This window comes from Pezoporus wallicus, unplaced genomic scaffold (genome assembly GCF_028554395.1).
Source record: "Pezoporus wallicus isolate ANWC-B61680 ecotype Strahan unplaced genomic scaffold, APGP_CSIRO_Pwel_v1 contig_6598, whole genome shotgun sequence".
Lineage (NCBI taxonomy): Eukaryota > Metazoa > Chordata > Aves > Psittaciformes > Psittacidae > Pezoporus > Pezoporus wallicus.
The window spans coordinates 400917-426470 of NW_026637213.1; the positions used below are offsets into that span (position 1 = coordinate 400917).

The 25554-nt window shown below is 40.4% G+C and overlaps 1 protein-coding gene across 2 annotated transcripts in view; it reads left to right on the forward strand.

Moving 5' to 3' along the window:
• Nucleotides 1–1513: 1513 nt before the first annotated feature.
• Nucleotides 1514–25554, forward strand: part of KPNA1 (karyopherin subunit alpha 1) — a 47654-nt gene continuing 23613 nt past the window's right edge. Inside the window, exons 1-6 of one of the 2 annotated variants that reach the window (XM_057404130.1) lie at nt 1514–1584; nt 13703–13836; nt 16517–16624; nt 18467–18566; nt 19131–19225; nt 21155–21286. In XM_057404130.1, the coding sequence (XP_057260113.1) occupies nt 13708–13836; nt 16517–16624; nt 18467–18566; nt 19131–19225; nt 21155–21286 (564 nt within the window). In that variant the 5' untranslated portion in view covers nt 1514–1584; nt 13703–13707. Of the gene's footprint in view, nt 1585–1660; nt 1676–13702; nt 13837–16516; nt 16625–18466; nt 18567–19130; nt 19226–21154; nt 21287–25554 lie in introns of those variants that run through there. The other variant, XM_057404131.1, reaches the window with a different exon arrangement.

Sequence of the window (25554 nt, forward strand, 5' to 3'; positions counted from 1 at the left end):
GGGGTTACAAGAGATGCAGAATGAATATAGTTCACCGTGCCTCAAAATGTGTATGTGGTAGAGAGAAGGGAGCAGAAGAGTGAAGGCAATGGGAAACATGAATTTCATCCTTGTACCTGCGGCACACCATTGCATTAGCTCAGCTGCATCTGAAACCAGGCTCTCAGCAAAACCAGGAGGACTTGCAGATCCCAGCTGCTGCCCTTACCTGTGCTAATGTAATTCAAGGTATCTCAGGAATGCCAACCAGTGCTGTAACCAGACCTCCTGCTGCAGTACAGATGTGCTTACTGGTAGGATGTGAGAAGCCTGAAATCTCTGACGGAAAAGTGTTTTAGTTATTTTTTTTTGGTGCAAATGCTTTGGGAGAAAGCTGTTGCCTGCCTTCTTTAATTTCCCTTATCCCAATTCTGTGGGTAAAAATGCTGCGCTATATAGACACCCTATGAAATATACCTATGTATTTGACATGCATATCATATATGTCTGTCCTGTATGTCATCAATGTCTATGTGTACATATGATATGTATACAAATGCATGTACCCATACAGGAAAACAGGGCAGCGTGCAAAAGGAATTTAATGAGAAGATGGGACCGACACGGGACATGACCAAACCACCTCAAACCATTTACATGCAATCAGTCCTTTTCAGTCCCATATCCCTGTTTTCCCACACTTGATTCTGCACGCATCACCTAGTTCCATCCTTTTCCCGTCTTTGGTTCCTCCCGTGAACACACCCTTATGAATCCTGTGCAATCCCCACTCTTCCCCTGTATCCCATCATGTGTCCCCCAGCCCTGAACACAGTGACCCCCCAGCCCTAAAGTCACTTTGGAGCTGAGGGTCCCCTGAGAGGGTCCCAGGATGTCCCTTCCTCTGAGTGCTTAATTTGGGTTTCCACCTGCCACGGTGCCCCTGGGGTGGGTTGATGGCTCCTGGGATGGGCCTGGGAGCAGCTCAGCAGGGTGCTGTTTGGGGTCCCCCGACTATTATCTCCTTGTGCTCCTCTGTGGGTGTGCAAACGAGGTTTTAGCGCACAGACTAAACCATCTATCTACCTCAGCATTCAACATCGCTGAGCAGTGGCTCTTGTGTTTTTTTTGTGCTAACTATACGCCCTGCAGCCCCGCTGTACGCGTGCCCGCCACGCCGCCGCATTGCGCTTTACGATTAGCTGTGGAACTGCGAAATGGCTTCGCTCTCCACCGCACCTTCAATGCGCGCAGCTTGTTGCGACGCGGTTTGTGGTGACACGACAGCGGGAGCACTAACTGAAGTGGAAGTATCAGCTCCTTAGGTCATCCCGGGCTGGAAACACCCCTGGAGAACGGGGTGTCCCTGTCCGTTTTAACCGCTGCCGGTCACGAAGCACGGTACGGCCTAACGCCGCTGCGCCATCGCCGCAGGGCTCCGCAGCTTAACGCCCGGCCGCCATCGCTCCTGAGGCAAGGAGCCGGCATGTCCTCCCGTCTGCCCGAGCCCCGCCACCTGCTGCAATACAACTCCGGTGCGGCGCTCGCGCGCCTAGGGCCCGAGAGGAGACAGCGCCGGGCCGGGCCGGGCCGCGCCGGCAGCAGGTACGGGGGGGTGGGGCGAGCCCCGGCTTCGGGGCGGCTGCGCGGCGAGCCGGCAGGGGTGTGGATAGCGGTGGAGAGCGGCAGCCGGGCGGTGAGCGGGGCGCGAGAGGAGGCCCGGCTCCGGGCGGCGGGAGGCCCGGGTTGGGGGTGCCGCCGGCGGCGGCGGGAGCGGGCGGGCCTCGCGCGCGCAACAGGCTGGGGCCGCGCGGGCGGGGCGGAGCCGGTGCACTGGGAGCTGCGCGCGTGGGCTGGGGTCGCGGCCCGGTCCCACTCCCGCCCACCCTGGGGGTGCGGGAGCAGAGGGAGGGAGTCCCGGGGAGCGGCAGGGCCTGCGCCGGCAGCCCCCGCGGGGCTGGGGCCGTGGCGGTGGCGGGCCGCGCTCCGCGGGAGCGCCGCGCCCCGGCCGGGGGAGCCGGCAGGGTGGCGGCTATGGGGAGTCGGAGAACTCCATGCTGCAAGGACGGGCTTCGTGCCGGGGGAGGGTGTGTGAGGAGCGGCAGTGCCTCGGCTCGAGGGGGAAGGAAGGGAAACTTTTCTCTGGGTCTCCCAAGATTGTGCGGTTGTTTTTTGTTAGCGATCTTAGTTGATGTTACAAAAGCTGTTCCTTCTCCCTGCATACATCAGCCCATATCCCCGCCGCACCATCATCTCATCGACTAATACGCGATGAGGCTTTTCCGCCTTCTCGGTAGCCGTGGTGGCCGTTTCCAGCTGTCATGTCTCTGTAGACCTTAATAACCACCCGAAACGTATCCCATTCATAATCTTTCGATTTGTACTGCTCGTACAAGAATACACGTAACGATGATTTTAAGCTTTGCCTCATGAGGGCGTTTCACGAGAACTGAAACTCCAAGCTAAAAAGATACGTCATGGCCTGTGAAAGTACCGGGCTGCTGTTTCTGCAGAATTCCCAAATGGTGCTGAATGGTTGTGTTTAACGCTCCCTTTATCCTTTAGTCAAGCTGCCGTATGTCCGGATTTTTTTGTTTGCTGGCATGTTTTCTGCTCTCACTGCTTAATGTTGATGAAAGATTTAACAAAGTCGGGATATTTTGATGAGCTGTACGGAACTGGGATTGCAGTTTTACCCCCATAAACTAGTTATTTTAAAGCCATTTTGAATATACCTGTGGCAGTTAATATTTAGAAGAGTTAATAGAACACTGTAAATTTGTAATTTGAATCAAGCTAATCTTTGGTGTATCTGGCTTTGCTTTAATTGTTCTTACTGCAGCATGTGCATTGACATGTGAACTAGCTCATTCAAGACAAGTTTGTTTTTACTTGAAGTGTGGTTGAACCTTTTAATTACCCTTTAGACGAACCCACGGGCTCAGGGAAGTGAAGAGTAGTTTGAGGCATAGTAACATAAGATGACAGGAGAAGTACGGGCTTTTCTCAGCATGGGTTCCCCGTGTCATAATCTTGCAAGCAGATGCACTGATGCTTCACTTCCAAGAAGCCTGGCTGTTCTGGGGGCTTGGGACACCCCCCTCCCAGCCTCTAAATAGAGTCTTTGTTATACTCCAGCTCTCCTTCTGATGTACCAGGATGACAGCATTTGGCTGTCAGCGTGCAATCTGATGATATTTTTTTTGTTGTTCTCTGCTGTTATGTTCTCTGTGCCCTGTCTTCAGAGCTAACTTACTTATGTGGTCCTGTGTATTCAGCTGAGTGCTGGCTCCTGGAGAAGTCATTTAGAAAGGGAAAAGCAGCACATGTCAGCAGCACTGAGCAAGGACACTTATAAGAACTGAAAGTATTACAGTCAGACGTTGTAGCAGTTTCTGAAAGGTTCTTTATAGAGACTTTTAAGTGGGAATGTTTGTTCAAGCAGATTGTTTGTTAGTCTTATTTCCACTTCACTGTTTCAATACAGTACTCTTCTTTCTTCCCCTCCTTCCCTCCTTCTGTTAAATAAGCTAAAGTGAACAGAATGGTATGTTTTGTTTTAGATTGTCCTGTATCTGTCAGGCTTGCTTTAATATCTTTCTGTTTGTTTCTCCACAAGATCGTGGAATTTTTCATCAGAAGTGTTTTACAAGTCCTAGAGGGAGCAAATGGGGGGGCTTAACTCTTATCCTTAAGAATACAAAAGGAAACCATACCTTTAAAGGCAACTGTAAAGAAGTTGCTAGGTTGGAAAATGTAACTTTGTAGAAAGAGGTGAGAGGTTAATGGGTGTACAACAGTGCTCTCCAGAAAAATGGGAATCAAGTCCGTGTGCAAAAGCATAATACATAGCAGAATAAAAAGAAGGGGGGGAAAGAAAGTGATATGAATTAGGGTTAAGGGTTTTAATGTAAATTTGAAACCTAAGGGGAAATAGAAGAGTAGCAGCAAATAGCTAAACTTAACAGATACATTTAAATACTTCTGAAGGCCAAAGGGAATAGTGACGGAGCCTCATAGGCTATGAGCAAATCAGGAAAAAAAGACATTAAAGGAATTAGTCACTTGATGAAATGTTGTGAGTGGCTGAAATGTCTAAACTGGAGGTTCTGGAATGATGTAATGGACAAACATCAAGTTAGAAAGACCAGACCACCTCTTTTCTCAGAGAACAAGAGTATAGGCTGAACTGGCAGGAAAATTATCCAGCCTCATACTAAGAGGCTAAAGCTTAATGACAGCCCGTGTTTGAATGATATAATAGAAAGCTGATGTAAATTGCAGACATAAGGGGCAGGGATATGATAGCAAGTAATTTTTTTTTTCTGCTTTGAAGAAAAGATAAAATTCCATCTGTAGAAATATCAGTACCTTGAAGTTGTTTTGAAGAAGGGAGAGGAGCTCTGGAAAACCAGCAGAGGTAAGTTTAAACAAACCACTCAGTGGAAAACCTCTGCTAAATCTAAAATCTGTAGAACAGTAGGACTGGATGTTATATTGTACCACGTCGTGAACGTCTTTAACTGCATTAAATGTTGTCCAGCCTTAATAATGAATTTTGTGGATAAAAAGTAGAGGTAGTTGAAGGCACGTGACAGCCAGTAAATTTCATCAGAATTAATTTTAAAAGGATATTGATAGTAGGAGGGTATGAAAAAGGGGTGGGAAGTAATGGTAGCTTGGACATTGCATTGTTGCTTCTGTTGATCCATTCTTGTGAGGCAGGAGTAAATGGATTTTAGTGACAGAAGAAATTTTAAGTTGGGATAAAGTGAATACTTTCTTGAAACATAATTAATGCTTGGTGTTGTGAGGAAGCAGAAGCTAAAGGCATTAGAATTGAAAGAAATATGACTACATTCCTGGATGCATATAATCAGTAATAGAGTGTGCCATAAGATTTAGCTAGTTACTAGTTGCCAAAAACTTACTTATGATCTAGTGTAAGTATTCTTTTTCTCTTTTTTGGTTGTTCAGACCGCTTACCAGGCTCAGCGAGAGGATTCATATGTTCCATGAGAAACAAACCATTGTGACACACACAGACCTTTATTTAGTTTATTTGTTTTACAGTCTGTGTATAAAGTTGAGATTAGACCCAAGAGATATGCTACTTTTAGAAATACCCTGTGGCTAAACATCCTGAATGTATTTATCTCAGAGCAAGGCATTGTAAGCCACATCTAGTGCTGAGCTTATGTTTGAAAGCAAATTCACCTGTTGATACATGAAGATGTCATTTTGGCAAACAAGCCACCTTTTGATGGCACACAAACCGCAACTTACCTCTAAGTATAGTCAGATAATAATGCTATAATTAGTGTTAGATTGTTGTGATGTGTCTTTTGCCTGAAGCAGGATGAGATTGCCTCTTAAAAGACGCAGAATTCTTTCACATAGCTTCCACACGATCAGCTCTTTGACTGTCTGTATATTCTTGTTTTACCTTTAGTTTTTGTATTGAGAAATGATCAGAAGGGAAAAGAAGTGTCTTTGTGAATGTGCTGAGTGTTGGGTTTGAGACCTTATGATAGAAGGGATACTAGGTGTAAATGGGATAAGGGAGGCAGAGCGAGCATCATCAGGCTTTAAATTTCCTGTGGATTTCAGCTTGATGCGACTAGTATGTCAGTATTATGTGATTGACTGGGTGTGGATGTCCAAAGCTAGTACGAAATCAGAGTTTTACTTACTGTTCTTTTGCACACATATCTTGTGTAATGCTGAGTCACAGTAAATTTGTTGAAGGCAAATTTGTCATCAGGGGAGACATGAGGTAGGTTTGGTTTCAGTGCCTGCTGGTATTCACAACCCCAAACAGAAGTGACTTGAAACTACAAAGTTAGCTTAATTAATAATTGGCTTATTTCTTAACCTGATTTGTTTTAAAGTGTCTGGAATTTCTTACCTTCGTGGTATGAAATGCTGAAAAGTGCACTGTTGTTCTCTTGTAAAAAATGTTTAGGCCATGTTAGAATGTTAAAAATGTTAGTGTGATTTCTATTTTCTGACAGATGATGACTGTCGAATAATAGAGATGCCTCTTATTTTTCAAATGCTCTGTTTTTTTTTTAGATACGACCTTACAGAAAATATGTTGTAGGTCAGCTTGTTCTGTAAGTGCAGAGATGACGTACTGTAATCTTAACAGAAATAAAAATGAATCTCTGCTTTAAATGACAGATTACGTTTTAGTTTGGCACACATGAATAAACTTGTTATTTGTGTAGATGGGCACATTAATGTGAGGTTGTGGTTTTTTTTTTCTCATGTTAATATAATCCTATGCAGCTGAAAAGTTTTAATTCCCCATCACTAGTAGCTTTGTTTTATGACTTGTGGGAACTTTTTGGTTTCAGGTTAACTTTGGACTGTGGGGTTACAGAAATTAGGGTGAGGGTCTTTTCATTTAAACTGGTTTATTGTGCTGCAGTGACTTTCAGTGCAGTAAAGGAATTTTGTGTTTGCAGCTCAGATCAGAAAGGCTCAGTTAAAAAATTTGTAGATGCTTTCCTTTTGACCTGGCTTTGAGAGTCAGTTTTTTTTTGCTCTTGCTTAAGTTAAAAGCTTTCTGGAACTTTGAAAGCTGTATCTGCTGCCTTGTTAAGTCAAAGTGGTAACTCAAAGCATCTTGGAAATATCATGCTGATGGTAAATGTATAGTGAAGTGCTGGATACAATGTGTCTAATCTTTTATGACACTCCTGCCCTCCTTGGTAAAACTGTTTTCCAATAAAAATGGTAAATGCACTATTACCTAATCAGTGATGCTTCTTCAAGAGAAAAAAATGAAAGGGTGAGGAATTTAAACAAGTGTAATCCTTAAACTTTCAACAAATCGACTTACGTGCCCAGTGGTGTGGCTGTCAGTGCACTTGGCTGCTAGTGCAGACTGGTGTGTGAGGCTGGTTTCTGAAACAGCTCCAAGTGTCAGGTAATTTGGTTTCTGGTAGTGTTTGGGTTTGTTTGTGGTTTTGAGTGTAGACTAGGCAGATCAGGGTGCTGGTGAAGATTTTCTGAATGTTACTTGGGGGTATACTCAACTGACTCTTCAAGATTAGTCATTTTGCAGAAATAGCTTTGGTATGGGGGTGGTTTATTTTTATTTTAACCACCTTTTCAGCCCTTTTATTCTGTGGAAGGTGAGGTCACATTGACCAGATATACAAACTTGATATCAGTTGTCCTCAATGCTGTGTAGATAATGCAGTTTATTTTCTCTTTTTTTTGCTTGCTTTTGAGCAACAGTCAGTATTGAGGGGTTTTAATTTGTGATACCAGGCTCCATATTGTACAAAATTGCATGACTTTTCAGGCCTTGTGTTAGTTAAGTTTTGAGATGCTCCCTTTTTTAAGCAAGTATCAGTCCAAGTTGTTAAGTGGTCTACAGCTAGAACATGCCAAATTTGCTATAGATTAGGTGGATTAGTACTTGTTTTGCGATTTCAAAGGTTTATAAATGAGGTAGAACAGAAACAATTGTGAATTAAGGCCTACTTCTGGGCATGGAAGAACCTAATGGGACCAGGAAGCCTGCAAAATAAAGTAGATTTGAAAGATACAGAGATGGACAGCAATTCCATGAAGAAGTCCTCTTTTTCCAGTATTTGTCAGAAAGTCTCTAAAAGTCTGAACCCTGATTCAAGGCTATATTTTGTATTCATGTCTAGCTATGCCTTTTATGTTAAAATTGAGGCTCCTTCTGGCCTTTCAGGTAGTGGAAGACGGTGGTTCTGTTTCTTCTCCATTGTTGTGTGGTGGTTGCCCTAAGAGTGTGAGTCTCTGCTGCTCTGCAGAGGGAAAAGTGTGTTGTTCCTGCTAGTGAATAGCATTCATGCCTACTGCTGCAGCTTTCTTCCCAAGCCACAGAAAAGGAAATCCACAGGATCGTTTTGTTTCCTTGTTAGTGTTAGGTTTTGATGTATCATCAGCAAAACTTTGCAGGTCTTTACAAATAGTGTTAACTGCTAATTTTGTAGGGCTTGAGACATGTTTCCCAACCCCATTTTACAGCTAGAGGAAGTTAAGCTCAGGTTTTTGAATAATGAAAGATAGCTTTTTGTAGTTGAGATTGTGTATCCTTTTGTCTGAATATCCTGAGCTTTACAAGAGTCTGAAGACATTTGAAATTAGAAAGTTAGCACTCCTATTCCTGAGGTGATATGGGTGTTTCCACTGATGGGTGTTATAGACCTCTGTAACTCAGTATGCTTTGTCAAATAGCTTTGAAAAGAAGCAGATACAGCCTCACCAAAATGTTTATCTGGTTGAGCCATTTTTTCAAACAACAGGAGGTGACAGTAAAAGTCAGTCTGCTGATTTTCTTTCTCTTTTTTCCCCTCAAACAACATTGTCAGCAGTGTAGAGACTTGGTGGATGTGTTTTCATCTCTCTAGGATGATGGTAAATGTAGGGTGTTGTTCTAGTTTTTCCGGGGAGATAACGTTAATCTCAGTTGATGACTTTATTATTAAGACCTGTTGTTGTCTGTCACCTTCAAGAAAGCTGACAGTTTACTTCCACAAGATTTATATACTTCTTTTAGCATCCTGGAAACATTGCCTTAGAATTGCCAAAAAACAAATAAGAAGACCTTTACAAAGGCTACACTTCACTTGGGGGGGGAAAAACCCAAATACATTTGTGGCCAAAATGATGGATTTTTAGGGAAGTGCGTTAATGAGAGTAATGGATAACCAAGTGCTGCTTTCAGGATAGTTTTAAAAATTGGATAGATTTTCTAGTCTCTCGCTAAGGCTGTCAGAAGATGATGCATCCTGTAATCAGAGCTCAAACATTTGCCCAGGCTGTGCTGTAGGTGTTTGGAGTGATGTCAAGAAGCATGATTGTGAGGCAGCTTTAATTTTCTAAGAGGTCTCTAGTCCTGTGGCAGAGCCAATAAGCAAACAAGAATTTCCTTGGGAGTAAAGGTTTTGTAGCATAGCTGAACTATTTCTTCCCTTGAATAGTTCCAGCTTCTCTAACTGCTTGGAATTCTGTCTTGGCAGTTCTGTTTCCTGCGTGGGTTGTCCTTTCAGGGCTGACAGTGCCTTTTCATTGTCGCTCTAGCAGCAATCTAAAGTGGAGACAGCAGTTTGGTGGTACAGCAGAGCTCACAAGTATGCTTCCAGTGAGTCCTTTCCTTCTGACAACTGCCTCTGTTAGGAAATGTAGACTGGTAGTATGTCAGATCATGGATCTTCAGGAAAACTTTTTCTATCGCTCACACCGTTTCTTTTCAACTTCCTTGTCAGCCTTAATTTTCAAGTCATCTTGTTCTGATGTGTTTCCACTGGAAAGGAGAATTTCTTGTACAGGTCTACACTTCTGAACTACTTACTTGTTTTTTCTTGTTCCCACTCCTGATTTCAAAGAAGGAAAATTTGTCAAAAACGGGCTTTAATATCAGCAGTGTATTTGGTAATCTTCGTTTCAGTCATCTGGGTTATATATACCATTACGGAGTTCTTGGTTTGTAAAGCCTTTGTTTTTACATCTGGATACCTCTGACATGTGGCATATCCAAGAGTATTAATCACATGGCATTCCTTCTGGCAAAGCTCTTACGTCTAGTAAGAGCGATATCTGATTTAAGAAGGCAGGGAGTTCATTTTTGTTCCTATCTAGATGATTGCTTGGGACAAGGTAGGTCACTGCAGGAAGTCACTGCGTTTTGCAGTGCTTCTGAATTTCTTTGACTTGATGAGCATGGAGAAATGCAGTGCTTTTCTTTTTTCCCAGAAATGTGTGCTTAGAGCACATCTGCATATGGTAGGGTACTTGTCTTGATCAGCAAAAACCGCTGGGGATTGTAATGCAGACGTTCAGGAAGAGGTGGTGTTCTTAGTTTTACTATAGATTATTTTTTCATGGCAGCTAAACTGAGGGGGAGAAAGTGTTTGGGTTTGAGAGGTGCTGCACACAACCCCAAAGAATACACCACAAAAACTCGCTGAGTTGCCAGAGGATTTATCTGAGATGGGTGTATCCAAAATTGTGGAAAATACTCTGCTATGTTTAGGAAAGTAAAGGTGGATAGAACATTTCCATGACGACCACAGATTTTCACCAGAAGTAGCATTACTTTTGATAATGCAGAGAAGATCCAGCCTTTGCTATTTGCTAGGAAGCAATTACCATGGGTGAATGTAAAGTGACCATTGAAAGATTTTCAGTTAAGCCACAACAAAGCTGCTGATAGCAGGTGAGGCAATTTGAAGCTGTTTTGCCTCTGTGGTATAGTCTGGGGGAAAGGCTGCATCCTGAAAAATGGAAGAGGAGATTTATAGCAAACAATCTTTGGATGACTGTAACAGATACCATTGGGTTATTGTATGCTCACACTGAGTAGGTCTAAAGGTGTGGGCTAGATGAACTCCTTGATATGGGCATTGAATTTTTCACCAGTAGTCAGGGAAGTAAAAGTAATGATGAAGAATTGATTTTAGGAGATACTGAGGATATTACGAAAGCTGCTTTTAGTAAGTAACTGGCTTTGATAGGTATACAGGTTAGATAGGCAGGTATATAAAATGGGTATGTGATTGTGTGTTGGGATTTATACTATGAAATAAATTATTGAACTCATTATTAGTTGGATTGAATAGAAAAAACTGTCTTCCCAGTTATTTAGTGGTAGGAATTGGTAGGAAGGCTTTACTCCCAAGTAAAACACAGTGTGCTATTTTTTAAGTGTGCACATTACTCAGAAGGGATTAGTCAGCAAAAGTGAGTTGTCTCGAAAGTCAGAAATGAGAATAGCCAAAAGTTGCATCTAAAGCTTGTAAAAGATGTAATCAAAAGAAAATTCTTGTCAGGCTGTTAGGTAGAGGAGCTAAGGTAAAGTCAGAGAATTTAAGTAATCCTGTGCCTGTATTGCCAATAAATGAAACAATGTAAAGTACAACAGGAGAGGGCTAATAATGCTCAGAGGAAAATGAAAATTATTACCTTAAAGTCAGAAGAGAAATTGATTGAAACTAACACAAAAGTTGGGATATGAGGGAAATGGGTACAGTGAGGAAGAATATGCTTAGGACATTCTGATGGTGGGGTTGGATGGTGTCACTGATGTTCAGAAACCCTGGGGCATCATATGGAGGGGCTATGTAATAGAAATTAGGTGAGAAATTCAGTATTAAGAAATGAATATATTCCCCATCAAAGATTTCTTTAAGAAAGTTAGAGATTGAAACAGAAGGTGGTAAATGATCTCAGGAGTTATCGAAGTCCTGCAGTCCCCAGTAGTGGCAAATACAATCTTGTGAGTTTGAGAAGGCATGTTTCAGGCAAAAACGGAGAATTGGGCCTCCAAGGGTGCTGGAGAGGGACTCTTCATCAGGACTGTAGTGATAGGACAAGGGGAAATGGGTTTAAACTTAAGCAAGAAGAGTTCAGGGTAGATGTAAGGAAGAAGTGCTTTACTGTGAGGGTGGTGAAGCACTGGAACAGGTTGCCCCTTTACCAGAGAAGTGGTGAATGCTCCATCCCTGGCAGTGTTCAGGGCCAGGTTGGACAGAGCCTTGGGTGACATGGTCTAGGGTGAGAAGTCCCTACCATAGCAGGGGGAGTGGAACTAGATGATCTTGAGGTCCTTTCCAACCTGAACCATTCTATGACTCTATAATTACTAATAGTGTCCCAGAAAGCCTGAGGTTGGGCTCACAGAAAGCCTTATCTGTGCTGCTGTTTGTGCCTGTGTTTATTTATATTTAAGGGCAGATTGCTGCAAAACTATTTTCTTGTTAGGCATGTCCTTTGAGCTCATGATTGTCCATCTGATGTTTGAGTTAATTTTGCTGATTCTATGACATACCAAACATGTATTTCAAAATGTTTTAGAAACAAAAGAAATATTTTACTCTTGAGTATTTGTTAGTCTGAACTTCTTTTCACTGTTAAAATTCAAGGCTTCCCCAACTAGTTTGCATATTTAATGTACAGGTAGTAGTCAGTTAAACTGAAAATGGAAGAAAATGTTACTGCCAAGCATATTGCAAGAAGCACAAGCATTGTCAGCTCAGACTCTAAAAAAGAAAAAAAAAGGTGAAGTAAGCGGTCCCTAAGCTCTAAAGAATGATGTAGGGAACTTCTGGTCTAATGAGATTTATCTTTTTGTAGGACCTCTATTTAAAAAAAACAAAAAGGCCATTTCAGGAAGAGCCTTTTCAGCAGAATTAGGCTGAATTACTTTCCTGTATGCTCAGGTTTTTATGTTTCACTTTCATTCGGTGCGATTTGTGACTGGCTGATATTGAACACAGTAGTTTTGTGTCCCTTACCAGTTTTTTAAATCCCGGTTGGCAGAATCCAGTAACATTTGAAGTGATGTGTTATGTCTTCGATGAAAGTCAGTTCTGATCATTTGGAATTCTTACAAATGGTTGTCAGGTAGCAGCAACTTCAAAAGAGGCTCTAATAAGAAGCACATTTGGGTATCCTTTTTTTAAATCTCTTAAAACTCTTTGTGCTAACTGAAAGAAGAGGAGCTGCAGACTCAGTTACACCTTTGGTGTATTTTAAATAGGAAACCTAAGATGATGAGAGTCTGTATACACTTGTGTTGCTCCATTTTAAAGTAAAAAGTGCACAGGAGATCATTTATCACCTGGTTATTCTGTGCTTGTGGAATTAGAGGTAGGTGACACATTTAATATAACACATTAGGGCATTCGTAAAAAGACCTTTAAAAGCCACATAGCATAGTTTCCTAAATCTTGTACTACAGAGTTGCAGATACTTGCAGTTTATTGGAGATTCTGTATCTGTATGAAGGTGCATGGGAATCCCAGTCTTTTTTGGATTTAAAGGGGGGATGTAAGGAGAGAAGTACCAGCAGAACAGAGCACTTCAAGACCTGATATACACCCCGTTGATTTAAGGGGAGTAGGGGAGTAGTCTTTCCACACAGTTCTACAGCTACTGTTTTATGCTAAGTAACTCCAAAGTGCAGCACTGTACATGTGAAAATCATCATGGCTAGCTATAAATGCTGATCTACTGAGTTACATAAGACAATACTTGGAAGCCAGTGGCTGAAAAAAGGCCCTTCTAGATAAGCAGTGAGTGGCAGGATTAGAGGCTGCAGGTGTGGAGGAGGGGAAGAACAGTACTGCTGCCTTTTGCAGGAGTGAGCATTTTTGGTGGTTAAACCATCCTCACCTAAAATTTAACTCTCAATTTAATTTTTCTTGTAGACGTTGTCTGGATAGAAGGAACACGGGATTGTGTCGAATTAACTTAAAGTGTGGATTTGGAGGGAAAAAAAAAGGCTGCTGTACTGACTTGCAAACTGAATTAAACTAAAAAGCTAAGACCCCCTCATTTCTGAGTGAGTGTGGGTTATACAATTAGTTTGGCTAACTTTCTGTGTGGAGAAGTGTTAAGATTTATTAGTGTGGTTTTCTTTTAAGCCCAGGTTGTGTGCTCTGCCTAACAGATCTCAGTTCCTTCTTAATAAAATATTTCACTTTCTGATGCCTTGCAGCCTTGGAAAGTAAAATGAAGATTTGTTGATCTGATGTGAAGAACTAGCACATCAAAGTGACAGTTCTGTGAAATTTTGCTTTACACCTTCCAAGTTATTGTAAAATAAGTGATGAGATATAGAAGTGGCTAGAAGTGCTTGGCTAACGGATTGAGATGGAGACAGGGTATAAAATGCTGTACTGTTGAATAGGAATTCTTTTCTGACTTCTCTTTTTTTTTTAATTGCTTTGTAAAGGAACCATGACGACCTCAGGAAAAGAGAATTTCCGACTGAAGAGCTACAAGAACAAATCTCTAAATCCTGATGAGATGCGTCGCAGGCGGGAGGAAGAGGGTCTGCAGCTACGGAAGCAAAAGAGAGAGGAACAGGTACTGTACTACAGTTGGGGTAACTGTAACCAGTCCTTAAACAGTCTTGTCTTGCACCGTCTCTGGCTCTTTGCTTCTCCCAAGCCCCTTGTTAGTTGTTCCTGCCCAGTGAAATTCATACATAGTCTGAAATCAGTCACCTGCAGACCTCACTGCCTCTTCTGCAGGCTTTACAGAACTGTGCTCCTCATTCACTGAAGTGTAAGACTGGCCAGAGCAACTTAAAGGTGATTTGAACAAAGCTGTCTGACCTTGCACAGCTTGCACTGAGGGCGACTTGGGAGTCTGGTTTGTTTTTTGTTTAGGTTTTGGCAGTTTTTTTCTTCCCCTCACCCCCTGAGTTGTGCTGTCTCTAATCCCTGTTCGAAGAGTGGGAAGCTGGCGTGAAATGGAAGGAAACATTGCAGTTAGAATAGGAGCAGAAGGCCTCACCAAGTCCTTATAAGTTGCAGTAATGATTTTCTTGAGGGAAGAAATAAGTTATTGACCTCATTCTTCTCAGTTTTTTGTCTTTAAGTTTCAGTTCATGAAGTAAAAAAAAGCTCAGGCTATGTTTATACTCATAAGGCTGGTACCTTAAGTAGTGGATTTAATATATCTTGTATGCAAAGTGATCAAGAAGAAGATGCTTGGAAAAGAAGCTTCTCTGCCTCCTCATGTCTTGCTGGTTCTTACAACTTTGTTCACACTGCCAGGTGGCGGGTGTTCTGCAGGTTTCTATCTTATCAGGAAACAGCAGCACTAACAAGATGTAATGGTTTAAGCTCAGCTGGCAACTAAGTACCACACAGCTGCTCTCTCACTCTCCTTCCCCCCTATTGGAATGGGGAGGAGAATCAGAAAAAAGGTGAAAACCCCATGGGTTGAGATAAGAACACTTTGATAATTGAAATAAAAGTATAATAATAATAGGAAATAGAGGAAGGAATAAGCCCTGCCAGTGATGCACAATGCAGTTGCTCACCACCTGCTGATACTCAGCCTCTACCTGAGCACCAATAGGCCCCTTCAGGTAACTCCCCACAGTTTCTATACTGGGCATGACATGCTGTGGGATGGAATACCCCTTTGGCTAGTTTGGATCAGGTGTCTTGTCTCTCCTCCCTCCTGGCTTCTTGTGCCCCTCCTCACTGGCATGAGAGTATGAGAAACTGAAAAGTCCTTGACCAGAATAAGTACTACTTAGCAACAACTAAAACATTGGTGTGTTATCAGCGTTTTTCTCAGACTAAAGCCAAAACACAGCACTGCACCAGATACTAGGAAGATAATAAACTCTATCCCAACCAAAACCAGGACACAAGACATGATGAAAAGCATCTTCTGATAAAAACAGGTAGCCCTGAACAGTTCTTTTTGTTCTTAGTTGTGTTCATTGGAAGCATTAGGGGATTGGTTCAATTTCAAATAAAACTATAATGGAACCCTTTTCATCAGTGTTGAGGTTTCTGGAGTTAGAATGAAGATAGCGTGTTTTCAGTGGTAGGCCAGGTCTAATCTATTCTGTCCAATATTGTTTTGTGTCAATACCAGATGCTGTCAAGGCAAGACAGGGAGATTTCTAGGAGGGAATTACAATACTTCCTGTTGATTTTGCTCGGTATGTGCAGGTAGTATTTCCAGACTATTGGTTGCACAGAGTGCCATGGGTCTTCGTACGTAATACTAAATTAGGAAAATGATGAGTCATTTTCTGTCTTACTCGTGCCTCTGAACACTGTGGAGCAGATAACCACAGGTTGGCTATATAAAACTTGTGGCAGTATTTCCTTCTGTTAAGGAAAGTTTTTAGTCCTAACTGGACTAACAGTGGAGCAGAAGTAGAGCCGCAAGCAGAGCCTGCAGCTCTGCAGTTTTGGACCCTATATAGTTGCTTCTCTTTTATGTATTTGGCACATGGCTGATTGAAGTTTGTATGTGTTTTGGTTTGAGATTGTATTTGAGCACATTTGTTGAGCTCGAGTGGGCACATCATACAGTAGCTTAGAAGGAATAACATTCTGTAAGGATGCCTGTCACTGATCTGGTGTTGCTGTGGACTTGGCAGTTTCATGTGTTTTTACTGTTTCCTCTCCATCCTCTCTGGAGAGGAGAGTAACAACAGCAGGTCTGTTGTCAGGTCTCTGTCTTGCCTGTCTGTACTGGTGCATGTCTGACATGGTTCAGTGCTGCAGCCCTGCCTCCTGAACTCAACAGGCCAAGCGACACCCCAAAAGCCATCTTGTTATTGCGAATATTCCTTCCAGTGGGACAGTTGGATTAAGGGGAGAAGTTGTAGCCTCTCTAGCTCTACTCATGACATCCCACACTGGGTATTTTCTCTTAAGTGGTAGTAGCAACCAAATACTGTTCATCCCAGTATAATTTCAGTCCTATGTGATCATCCTCCAAAGCCCTCTCATTCTGGCTTCTGCATGTGATCCACAAAGATCTGTTACACACTGCAGTTTTTCAGGTCTTTTGAGTCCTCAGCAAGAAAACACTTGTCCAGAAGCTATAGGTGTCTTGTAGGTGGAGCCCATTGCTGTTTTCATTTACTCCATGACTAAACGTTCTTCATTACCGTGAAGAGGAGCCATGTAGCCAGTGTATTAGCTTCTTTCAGGTGATAGCATATGTTGTTTTTTTTTTTATTGCAGCCTGGTATTTACTATATATCTTAAATACTTTATCTCTTTAGCTGTTTAAACGCCGAAATGTTGCAACAGCTGAGGAAGAGGCAGAGGAGGAAGTGATGTCAGATGGTGGCTTCCATGAGGCTCAGATGAACAACATGGAGATGACTTCTGTAAGTGATGAGAAAGGAATACACTGTTTGTTGAAACTGGGGAGGCTTGTTGTGCAGTGACTTGAGGGGAGTGGAATTTAGAAGACAACTCGTAAACATCTGTCTCAGTCAACTGCCTTAAAACAGATTACGTGAGAGAAGAATATTATAGACAGTGGTTGCTTGGTGGATATACTTTCAAGTGAAAGAAAAAGTCATTGTTCCAGGCAGACTGATTACTTTCAATATGAGTGATTATGGATAATATTTTATGATGACAAACTATTGCCCAGGGTTGGGGTTTTTTAATCTGAATTTCATAATGCTTGAAATTTGAAAATACAAACCAGATAACGTATTATTGCTGTTTACAAAGTAAGAAGAGGCTCAGTGGAAATCTTTGTTAGTGGACTTTGAGGGGCAGCCATTTTTAGCCAGGATGTTGGAAATACAGCTAAACCTAGCTTATCTATGTGCATGTGTCCTAAACTCCCTTCCAAGCCAGAGTTTCTCCCTAGAGATAAAACTTTTAGTGCAAATTAGACTTTTCTGCTTTCTCCCTGTTTCTCTACCATGGTTCTCTCCCTAGAAAGAAAAATGGTAAGGGATTTGGGCTATACCAGAGAGGTTTAAGGAAAGTGCAGTCCTCACTTTAAAGTCTGATTACTGGTCTTCATCCTTTTGTTTGTACTCAGAGTATAAAAAAGTTTTCTTAGAAATCAGGTTGGATTTGGTTTCTGTTGGGTGTTACACCACCTTAGAAAACTACACAGTAACAGAGAAATGCCTGTGAACAATGGGGTAGGTCACTAATAGAATGTATTAGTTTACCCTTCAAGATAGCCTTTATATGGCAGACAAGTCCTAAATACCACTTAATCATTTGTTTGGAAGCATGTATTAAATGAATAGTTAGTAAAAGTAAGGAAAGGAGCCTATCTAATTGTGATACTACCATTATACAGTTTATTTCAGATATCATTCATTTCAGGGTCTTAACAGTTGCTGTTAGCTGTTACAGACAGTGCTTAAGTATTTTCAGCACTGTTACTGTGTGTCTGTCTATCTAACAGTTTGGATCAGATCTGTCTTAAGGATTTAGATACAAAGAAGTGGAAGAAAAAAATCTGACTTTCCTTATTCTTCTTACATGGGTTTATGTGTACAATGAAAAGAATGTCAGATTTTTACCTGGCATAAGAAAGGTCACTGATTTAATTTAGATTCCTTAGTGGAAACATCAGTATTATGGAAAATTTAATACTCTTACTTGATAATGATGACAAGCATTAGGTTTGTCAACTCCTCTAAAAGTGACAGATCCTGTACATTTTGGTGTAAGAGAATGAGTCAAAATGTACATGTTACAGAAACCTAAACAACAGCATACTTGAAGTGGTGTTCTTGCATAACAGTAATTGCTATTCCAATTTAAACTGCCTTGTGTCAAAGTGGACAATTTTACATTAGTGTTAGAGGAGGGGAGAGAGGATAGAAAGGGGAGAGAATATTGGTGAGACATTCTGAAGAGTGATTGTGGTGTTTTGGTTTTTGTTTTTTTTTTTCCTCTATGTAAAGTAAAACTTGAATTTTGGCTTCCAGAAAGAAAAGACTACATTTAAGAAAGATACTGCTTATGTAGATGTAAATAAGTTTGTACTTTAATAAATGTATTTGTAATGTAAATTTATTTATATTTAAAACTCATTTGTTTTTCATCATGGTCTTATGTGTTTACTCAGTAAGAGATAAAATTAATACTGGTTTAGCAAACATTGTAACCTTTTTACCATTAATTTCAGATTTTGTTTTCGCTCTTGCTCCCTATCACTTTCATTCTGTTTTCCCCCACCTGAATCCTAGAGTGCAGTCATCACCTCTGATATGATTGAGATGATTTTCTCCAATAGTCCAGAACAACAGCTTTCAGCCACCCAGAAGTTCCGAAAGCTTCTTTCTAAAGGTAAGGGCTGAAATTACTTGTAGAAAATGTTAAAATGTCCCTGGCACGTGTTTTTGCTTTGACAGCAATAAAGACTGAGTTTCATACAGAATTTGGGGGTGAAGCTCTGTTTTGCAAAATGGCAGTGAGATGTATATAATAGTCCTTTCCTTGTGATTTTCTTGTATAACTATTAAGTGATGCAGACATGATGTCTACTCTTGGGTGTAAGTTTAAATATTGTAGGTGGTGTCTCCATGGCTAAAATATGCTGATATAGCGATGTTTCTCTGCATGTGTGCATGCCAGAGTGATTTCACAGAACTGCTGTTGTGAAGTAGGTATGCTTGAGTGCATTAGTGGTTTTAGTCATGTTACTTCATTACCTCAAAATTCAGGCTGGAGTCTTCCTATGGTGACAGATAGGAGTTCATTGTCTTTTAGTAAAGCTAAAGTAGTATTGTAGGAAAAAACCACTCTCAGAAAAGAGGAGTAGTCAGTATGTCAGTGGATATTATTTTGATGAATTTGAGAATTTCCCTACAAATAAATGAATGTATCTAACTTGCTCTTTATTTTACACAGAACCAAATCCCCCAATAGATGAAGTCATAAGCACACCAGGAGTGGTGGCCAGGTTTGTGGAGTTCCTCAAACGAAAAGAAAACTGTACATTACAGGTATACAAATATAAATATGTCTTCCTATATTAGAAAGGCATTTGGTGGTGAAAGTTGGTAGAAAAAGAAGTCAAATATTTGTTTAATTAGCTTTACTTCTCTCTTTCTTCACTAGGTTAAAAATGCTATTTTAACTGTGGAATTTTTGTAGCAAGACCTCTGGGGACAGGGCTGAGAGATAAGACCTCTTGAGTTGCTATGATGGGGTCTTTCCACTTCATCATGTAACAAAAACAGAGTTTGAAATTTGGACCTCAACAGATGAAAAGCTATCAAACTAAACTTTAGTGTTTGTCTTTTTTGTTCTAATTGAAAACAGTTTTATATCTTTAAAATAATGACTTAATTTTTTGATTAAATTAAAGGAAGTTTAGAATTGGAATCTGTAATGATAAACATAGAAATCTTGAAACTTGCTTTGATGGCAAAAACTAAATTGTATCTGCTACAGTGGTGGCTAATTTGTCTTGACGTTGCTTCTCATTTCCAGCTGTCCCTTTTTCTGATCAGAGTTCTTTCTTCTGGGGTAGTAGGAAATGCAAGAAAAGGAATCATTTAGTAAAAGAAAAAAATGTTAACAGGTAACCATTAAATACAATATATAGGTTAGAGTCAGTGTTTTTCAAAATGTGTAAGGCATTTTTTAATGCCATGTGATGTCCAAATTTTGGTGAGTGGAGATCCACAAAAAAAATGGATACTTTTTTTTTCTTGAACAGTGGAAAAGAAGTATCATTTAGAGGAATTACTTTTCAAATTGATATCCACAGAATTGCAGATGTCTGTTAGCTACCTTTGAAGAGTCTGTGGGAGTAACTGAGAGTATGTATCAGATTTAAGCCAGTTGATTTGCAGCTCCAGGAGAAAGTTTATAAGTGGTCTGATGTAAAAATGGTGGAATGCCTTTTATTACTGATAGGACTCTAGCATGGAAACATAAGACAGGCAGATAAAGGGGAGCAAGCTTCCCTTTTTCAAGGGCATATTTGAATAATAAGGGAAAATAAAGGTAGAGGATACTTCATCAAATGCATATGTATCTAGTTTAAAAAAACTTCAGAAGCAATTGTAGACTGAGTCAAATTACTGTGGCCTTACTGGTGTAATGTGTATTGTATTAATTTTTACACAGAAAAGGCAAAAATCAAATTGAAACTTCCAGGCTTTTCCTAAAGTTTGAAACAAAGCATTTAAAATATAAACCTGAATACATTTCTCATGATAGTCCATTCCAACTGATCCATTTTCCATCGTCTTGCCAAATTTGCCTACCAGCTTGACAGCTCAGGGACTGCAGGTAGAACTTTTTTTGCTGTGAACAATTAGGAAGTTGGTCTTGACCTGACTTTTTAATACTTGTTTTTGCTTTGTCAGTGTTTCTAGAACTGTTCCTTGGCACAGGCAAAGATTGGGTGTGCTGTTCTAGGCATTTCAGTGTCCAGCCTAGCTGTAGAAGGACAGGATTTTTCAGTTCATTCTGGAAACAGTGAAATATATTTTTGCTCAGATACTATAGGTATGGTGAATTGAATATGGCAACTCTTCTGTGTTGATGAACTTGGAACTTTATGTAGCTTTATGCTCTGGTTTTCTCCTGTGTTGTCAATGAGAATATCTGGTAAAAAGTAGGTTTCTAGTATCAGTGGTAGGAAAGCATAATTTGTCTGGAATTTCTTGCATAGCAAGAAAACAGTATTTGAAAAAGCACAGCAAACCTGATCTTGTTCTCATAAGGAACTTCTGCAAGTCTTGATTTCAAGTGATATTAAGACTTAACTGTGATTCTCAGACTTTACAAATTGTCTGTGTTGGTTAGTAATATGTCATGCTTTCCCTACACACTTCTTTCTGTCTGTAAGACATTTGGTCTTCAGTCTTGGTGTGGCATGGAAGGCTCCTTGTAAACTGCCTTTTGTGCTTGTTTTCCAGTTTGAAGCTGCGTGGGTGCTGACAAATATTGCCTCTGGAAATTCCCTTCAGACTCGAATAGTGATCCAAGCAGGAGCTGTCCCCATCTTCATAGAGCTGCTTAGTTCAGAGTTTGAAGATGTACAGGAACAGGTAAAGATAGAAAATGATGTTGTGGTTGGTTTTTTTTATGTGTGTGTCTGGTGGTTTGTGGGTTTGTGTGTTTTTTAATTCCATCCCCAGAATGGAACAAGGCTGTCTTGTAAGAAAGCCTGTAGAGGAAATGGCATTGTTGTTGTACCTAGTATGTGTTAAGATATCTACGCAAGTATTTTTCTGGAAATGATGCATTTAACCACAGCCAAGGGGGTAGTGCATTTTGGTCTCTTAACAGGTTAATATTTTTCTGTGTATTGAAGGATATAAAAAGCCTTGTTTAAAAAAATTGCTTTAGAGATAGAAAGTTCATGTTTGTTTCTCTTGCAGATAAAGCATGAATGGAAATGATACTTTGTTCTCTACAGAGAAAACTAGTTTGTTCTTTACATTCCTTATAGAGTATATGTATATACTTCTAAGGCTCAATGGGATCAGTGTAAAGCACAGAACAAACATTTGACTCAGTAATTTCTGCATGAGGTCCATAACTTATGTTTGACCAAGAATGTATTTCAGGCATATAATCTGGCTTTGAAGACTAAAGGTGATGAAATATGAATTGTGTTAACAAATAAGAGTTTCAGCTAATATTAATCCTGACTTGAAAGTATGTACCTTTACTTTACAAATTTAAGTAGCTTTGGGTCCAGGTATTTTCTTTCGTTTCATTGTCCATTCAATCAGTAAGCTCTGTTTTTTTTTTCCCTATAGCTACTTGTGGTCCATAGATGAAGCTTTTCTTAAGGAAATGAAATTGAGCTCTGAGTTCTCATTATAAGGGTATTTCTGTGATGATCTGTTTGGTTTTTGGTGACCCTTTTCTGAGCATTGATTTGATCAGTATCTTTTCATGGTGGTGAAGTTACAAGCACTGGATATTCCAGTAGCACTCTTCCAGCACAGTGCTGTTTGCAGAGATAGTACTTCATTTTCATTTCTACTTGATACTTTGGTGTGTAAATATCCAAGATACTTTTGTGGATTCTTTGACCAGAAGCTGGCTGCAAGCTCAGGTTAAGATGATTATCCAGATTGATCCATTGTTCTTTTCAGTCACTGACTCCAGGGTTCAGTTCTCCATCCTGTGTGACCTCTGTTCTCTGTTGCTAGATGTCTGACCTTGCATTTGACTGTATTGAGATGCATGATTGGAAGAGTCCCAGCTCATAAGCATTGGATTGCTCTGTTTTACTTGTCTCTCTTTCTTACAACTGGCTAAGAATGCACATACTTAAAGCTACCTGACATTTTCTGCAAGACAGATAGGTTCTTCCCCCCCCAGTTGCTTATAGCTCTCTAGTTCTTCTGCTCTGCAACTTTCCATTTTCATTGGTCTGTCTCAGGCTGAATTATTTTTGAAAAGGTTTTTAAAGATAAACTTAATTCAGGTGCTTGAAAAAATGGAATTATATTAAAGGAAATAACATGGGGGATTGTCTATTTATTTTAACTTTCTTTGAGGAAATGAGTCTGTTGTTGTAGAAACTAGAAATGGGATAGGGAGCTTGCCAAAATGGCAGGCAAATGCTATGTTCTGCCCATGTGGAGATCCATCCAGACTTAGCTATACAGTGCTTTTTAAATGTTTTGGGGGTTGAAATTGGTGGTATTAGTTTCCAAATTCAGTGATCACTTGTACAACGCTGTTCCTGCAGAATGATAGGTGCTTTAAGTGTGGTAAGGGCTGCTCCATTTTTATTTTGCTCCTAATGGTCTTCAGTACAGAGCTAACTTGGTTTTTTTACTAGGTGGTTGTCATCCCTGCTGATGTTCAGAGAGCAGGTGGGAAGACCGAACCTCTTTAGAATGAGTTGTGCAGCCTTCAGCCTTAACGTGTCTGAATTAACAGAAGAGCTTAGGGGCCACAGTTAAGTAGTTTATCTGTCTCCTTCTCTGTCTGCCTCATAATAAACTGCTGACATGTTAAAGTTCAGGTTGCAGGCAGGTGGAGTGGATTGTAATTGCTGGGAAATACTTCTCTGTGCAATTCAGGTAATGAATCCATGATCTCTCTGATACCAGTAAGCCTCTAAATACTAACTACACATTGCTCTGTAGTAAGCTGTACTAAAGAAGGAAGATACACCACTGTGAATTGTTACCTACATCTTTTCATAGTGGGTTTCCATGCTGCAGGTTTAGAGATTGCAGCCTTACTCTCAGCTTGGTTTTCATGCAGGCCAACATGAAAGGAATGGGTTTATCCAACAGCTTAACAAAACCCAAACATGTCACCATAATATCTACTAAAGCAACAATTAAAAGCAATAAGCACTTGAAAATTAGCTCTTGTACTGCATTGGTAGCATTAGTACACAATTGCTAGTACTTTCCAGATGACTGTGGTCTCATTCAGTCAGCCGTACAGATTGTTGCCCTGGTAACAAATCAGTGGGTAGTAGAGGAGGCTTTTACTTGTCACACTGTGGCCCTGTTTGTTAAAGTTGGCACACATTATAGTGAATGAAGGAGGAAAAGGAAGAGATCCTATGATTAAGGTGACTGCAGGTTTCTGAGATAAATGTTACTCTGCTTAGTGTCTGATGCTGGACAATTTGTATTCACTTTCAGTAAGTGGATACTGGTTCTGTGTGTTTTGAATGCTCACTGTGAAATATTCCTGTTTTGTTTTCTGTTTGAGGACAACTCAGTGCGTTTTCAGGGGACTTTTGTAGTTGGGTCTGTGTTTTGAGCAGATCTGGTCCTGGACTTCTCAAGCTGGAAGATATTCAGCCATAATTTTCTCCCCTGTAAAATGATGACTTTTATTTTCTTTCACAATAGTACTCTAAAGGTGATTATTTGGAAGCAACTCTTGCTACATTTGCAACAAATTAAAAAAATACAGGAAAATACAGAAAATAAACCTACATGTTCAGGGTAGATGGGCCAAAAGCTCTATAACCCTGTAGTAAAAGGTGAAGAAAAAAAAAAGCTATATTGAAGGCTGTGTTTAGTAAGCCATTCTTTGTGCTAAATGGCATAATAATTTTGTGGAAGGAAATGTTAGTAACTTTGAATATGTAGCACAGCATAAACAAAACAACAAAAAAATAGTAGTATTTTAATTTTACGTACTTGGCTAATCATTATCCAGTGATTTTTGTCTTACAGCCTTACACCATTGAATTTGTATTATTTCACACTTCCCTTAGCAGTGGTTGAGGAGCAAATACATGATTTTCCTAACAGTTATTTTTTCATATTTATAGGTCAGTTTTAATCTGATGTGCTAGTCTCTGAGTCTACTGTGATTCTAAATCAGCGGTTTTATAAACGTCTGTGTAAGGGAATCTTTATAGTTGTGTTTAATAAACAGCATGTATTTTAATGATAGTATATCTTACATCTTTTTACAAGATCTGTTTCCCATTAAGCTATGCAGGCTGACATTTAATTACCCTACTGTCCTTTAACTCTTTGTTTGCACTAAGTCTTATCAGTCTTTCTCTTTGATCAGTGGTCAAACCATTTGGCGTTTGTTTTTCCCATCAAAAAAACTGAGTTTATTACAGAAGCTACATCTCCACTATTTAGTAAACCCACTTTGGCTGCATCTCTCCACCTCTCTCTGTTTCTGGTTTTGTTGTACTGATTTTGAGGTTTAGTCTGTGGCATGTGTCCTGGCCTTCTTCCACTTGCCGCATTTTTTTCTTCCAAAAGGCATCTAGAAATTTAGATATGCCAGCCTGAAATTATTTACATTGAAGGACTTCATCAAAGCCCTTTAGACATGCTTAAGGTTGATCTAGCTTCAGCAATGTCTTAGCTGCAGTTTTTTTTCTGAGTTCCCTTGCTGAGGTATTTCAAACTTGGATGTCAGCTTCAGTTTCCCTGATGAACATTGAAATTCCATCAAAAGCCATGCAAGGCATCATGCTCTCTGTCCGAGATGGCTGAGGTTGTCTCACAGTGACAGGTATGTGTCACTATGCTCTGCTAGGCAGCCACTGGTAGGACCATTCCCAGCTGCCCTGTTCTCCTTTGGGAGCATTTGTATTTTCAGCTAAAGCAACTAATGTGTTTCTCCCTCAGTATTGTTTCATTTCTAGTTGTATTGTGGTTCCTTTTTGTAACCATCGTTTGTTTGGCAGAGATGATTGTGAGTGTGGTGTTAAAGTTCTGTTTGGCTTTTACATTAGAAGTCCTGCTAACTAGGTCTTGGCAATTAAATTAGGAAAAACAATTGAGGCAGGAGTATGAGCTACTTTCTCTGTTTGGGTGGGTAAGATGTGAGAAATACGGAGCTATGACCACCCTAG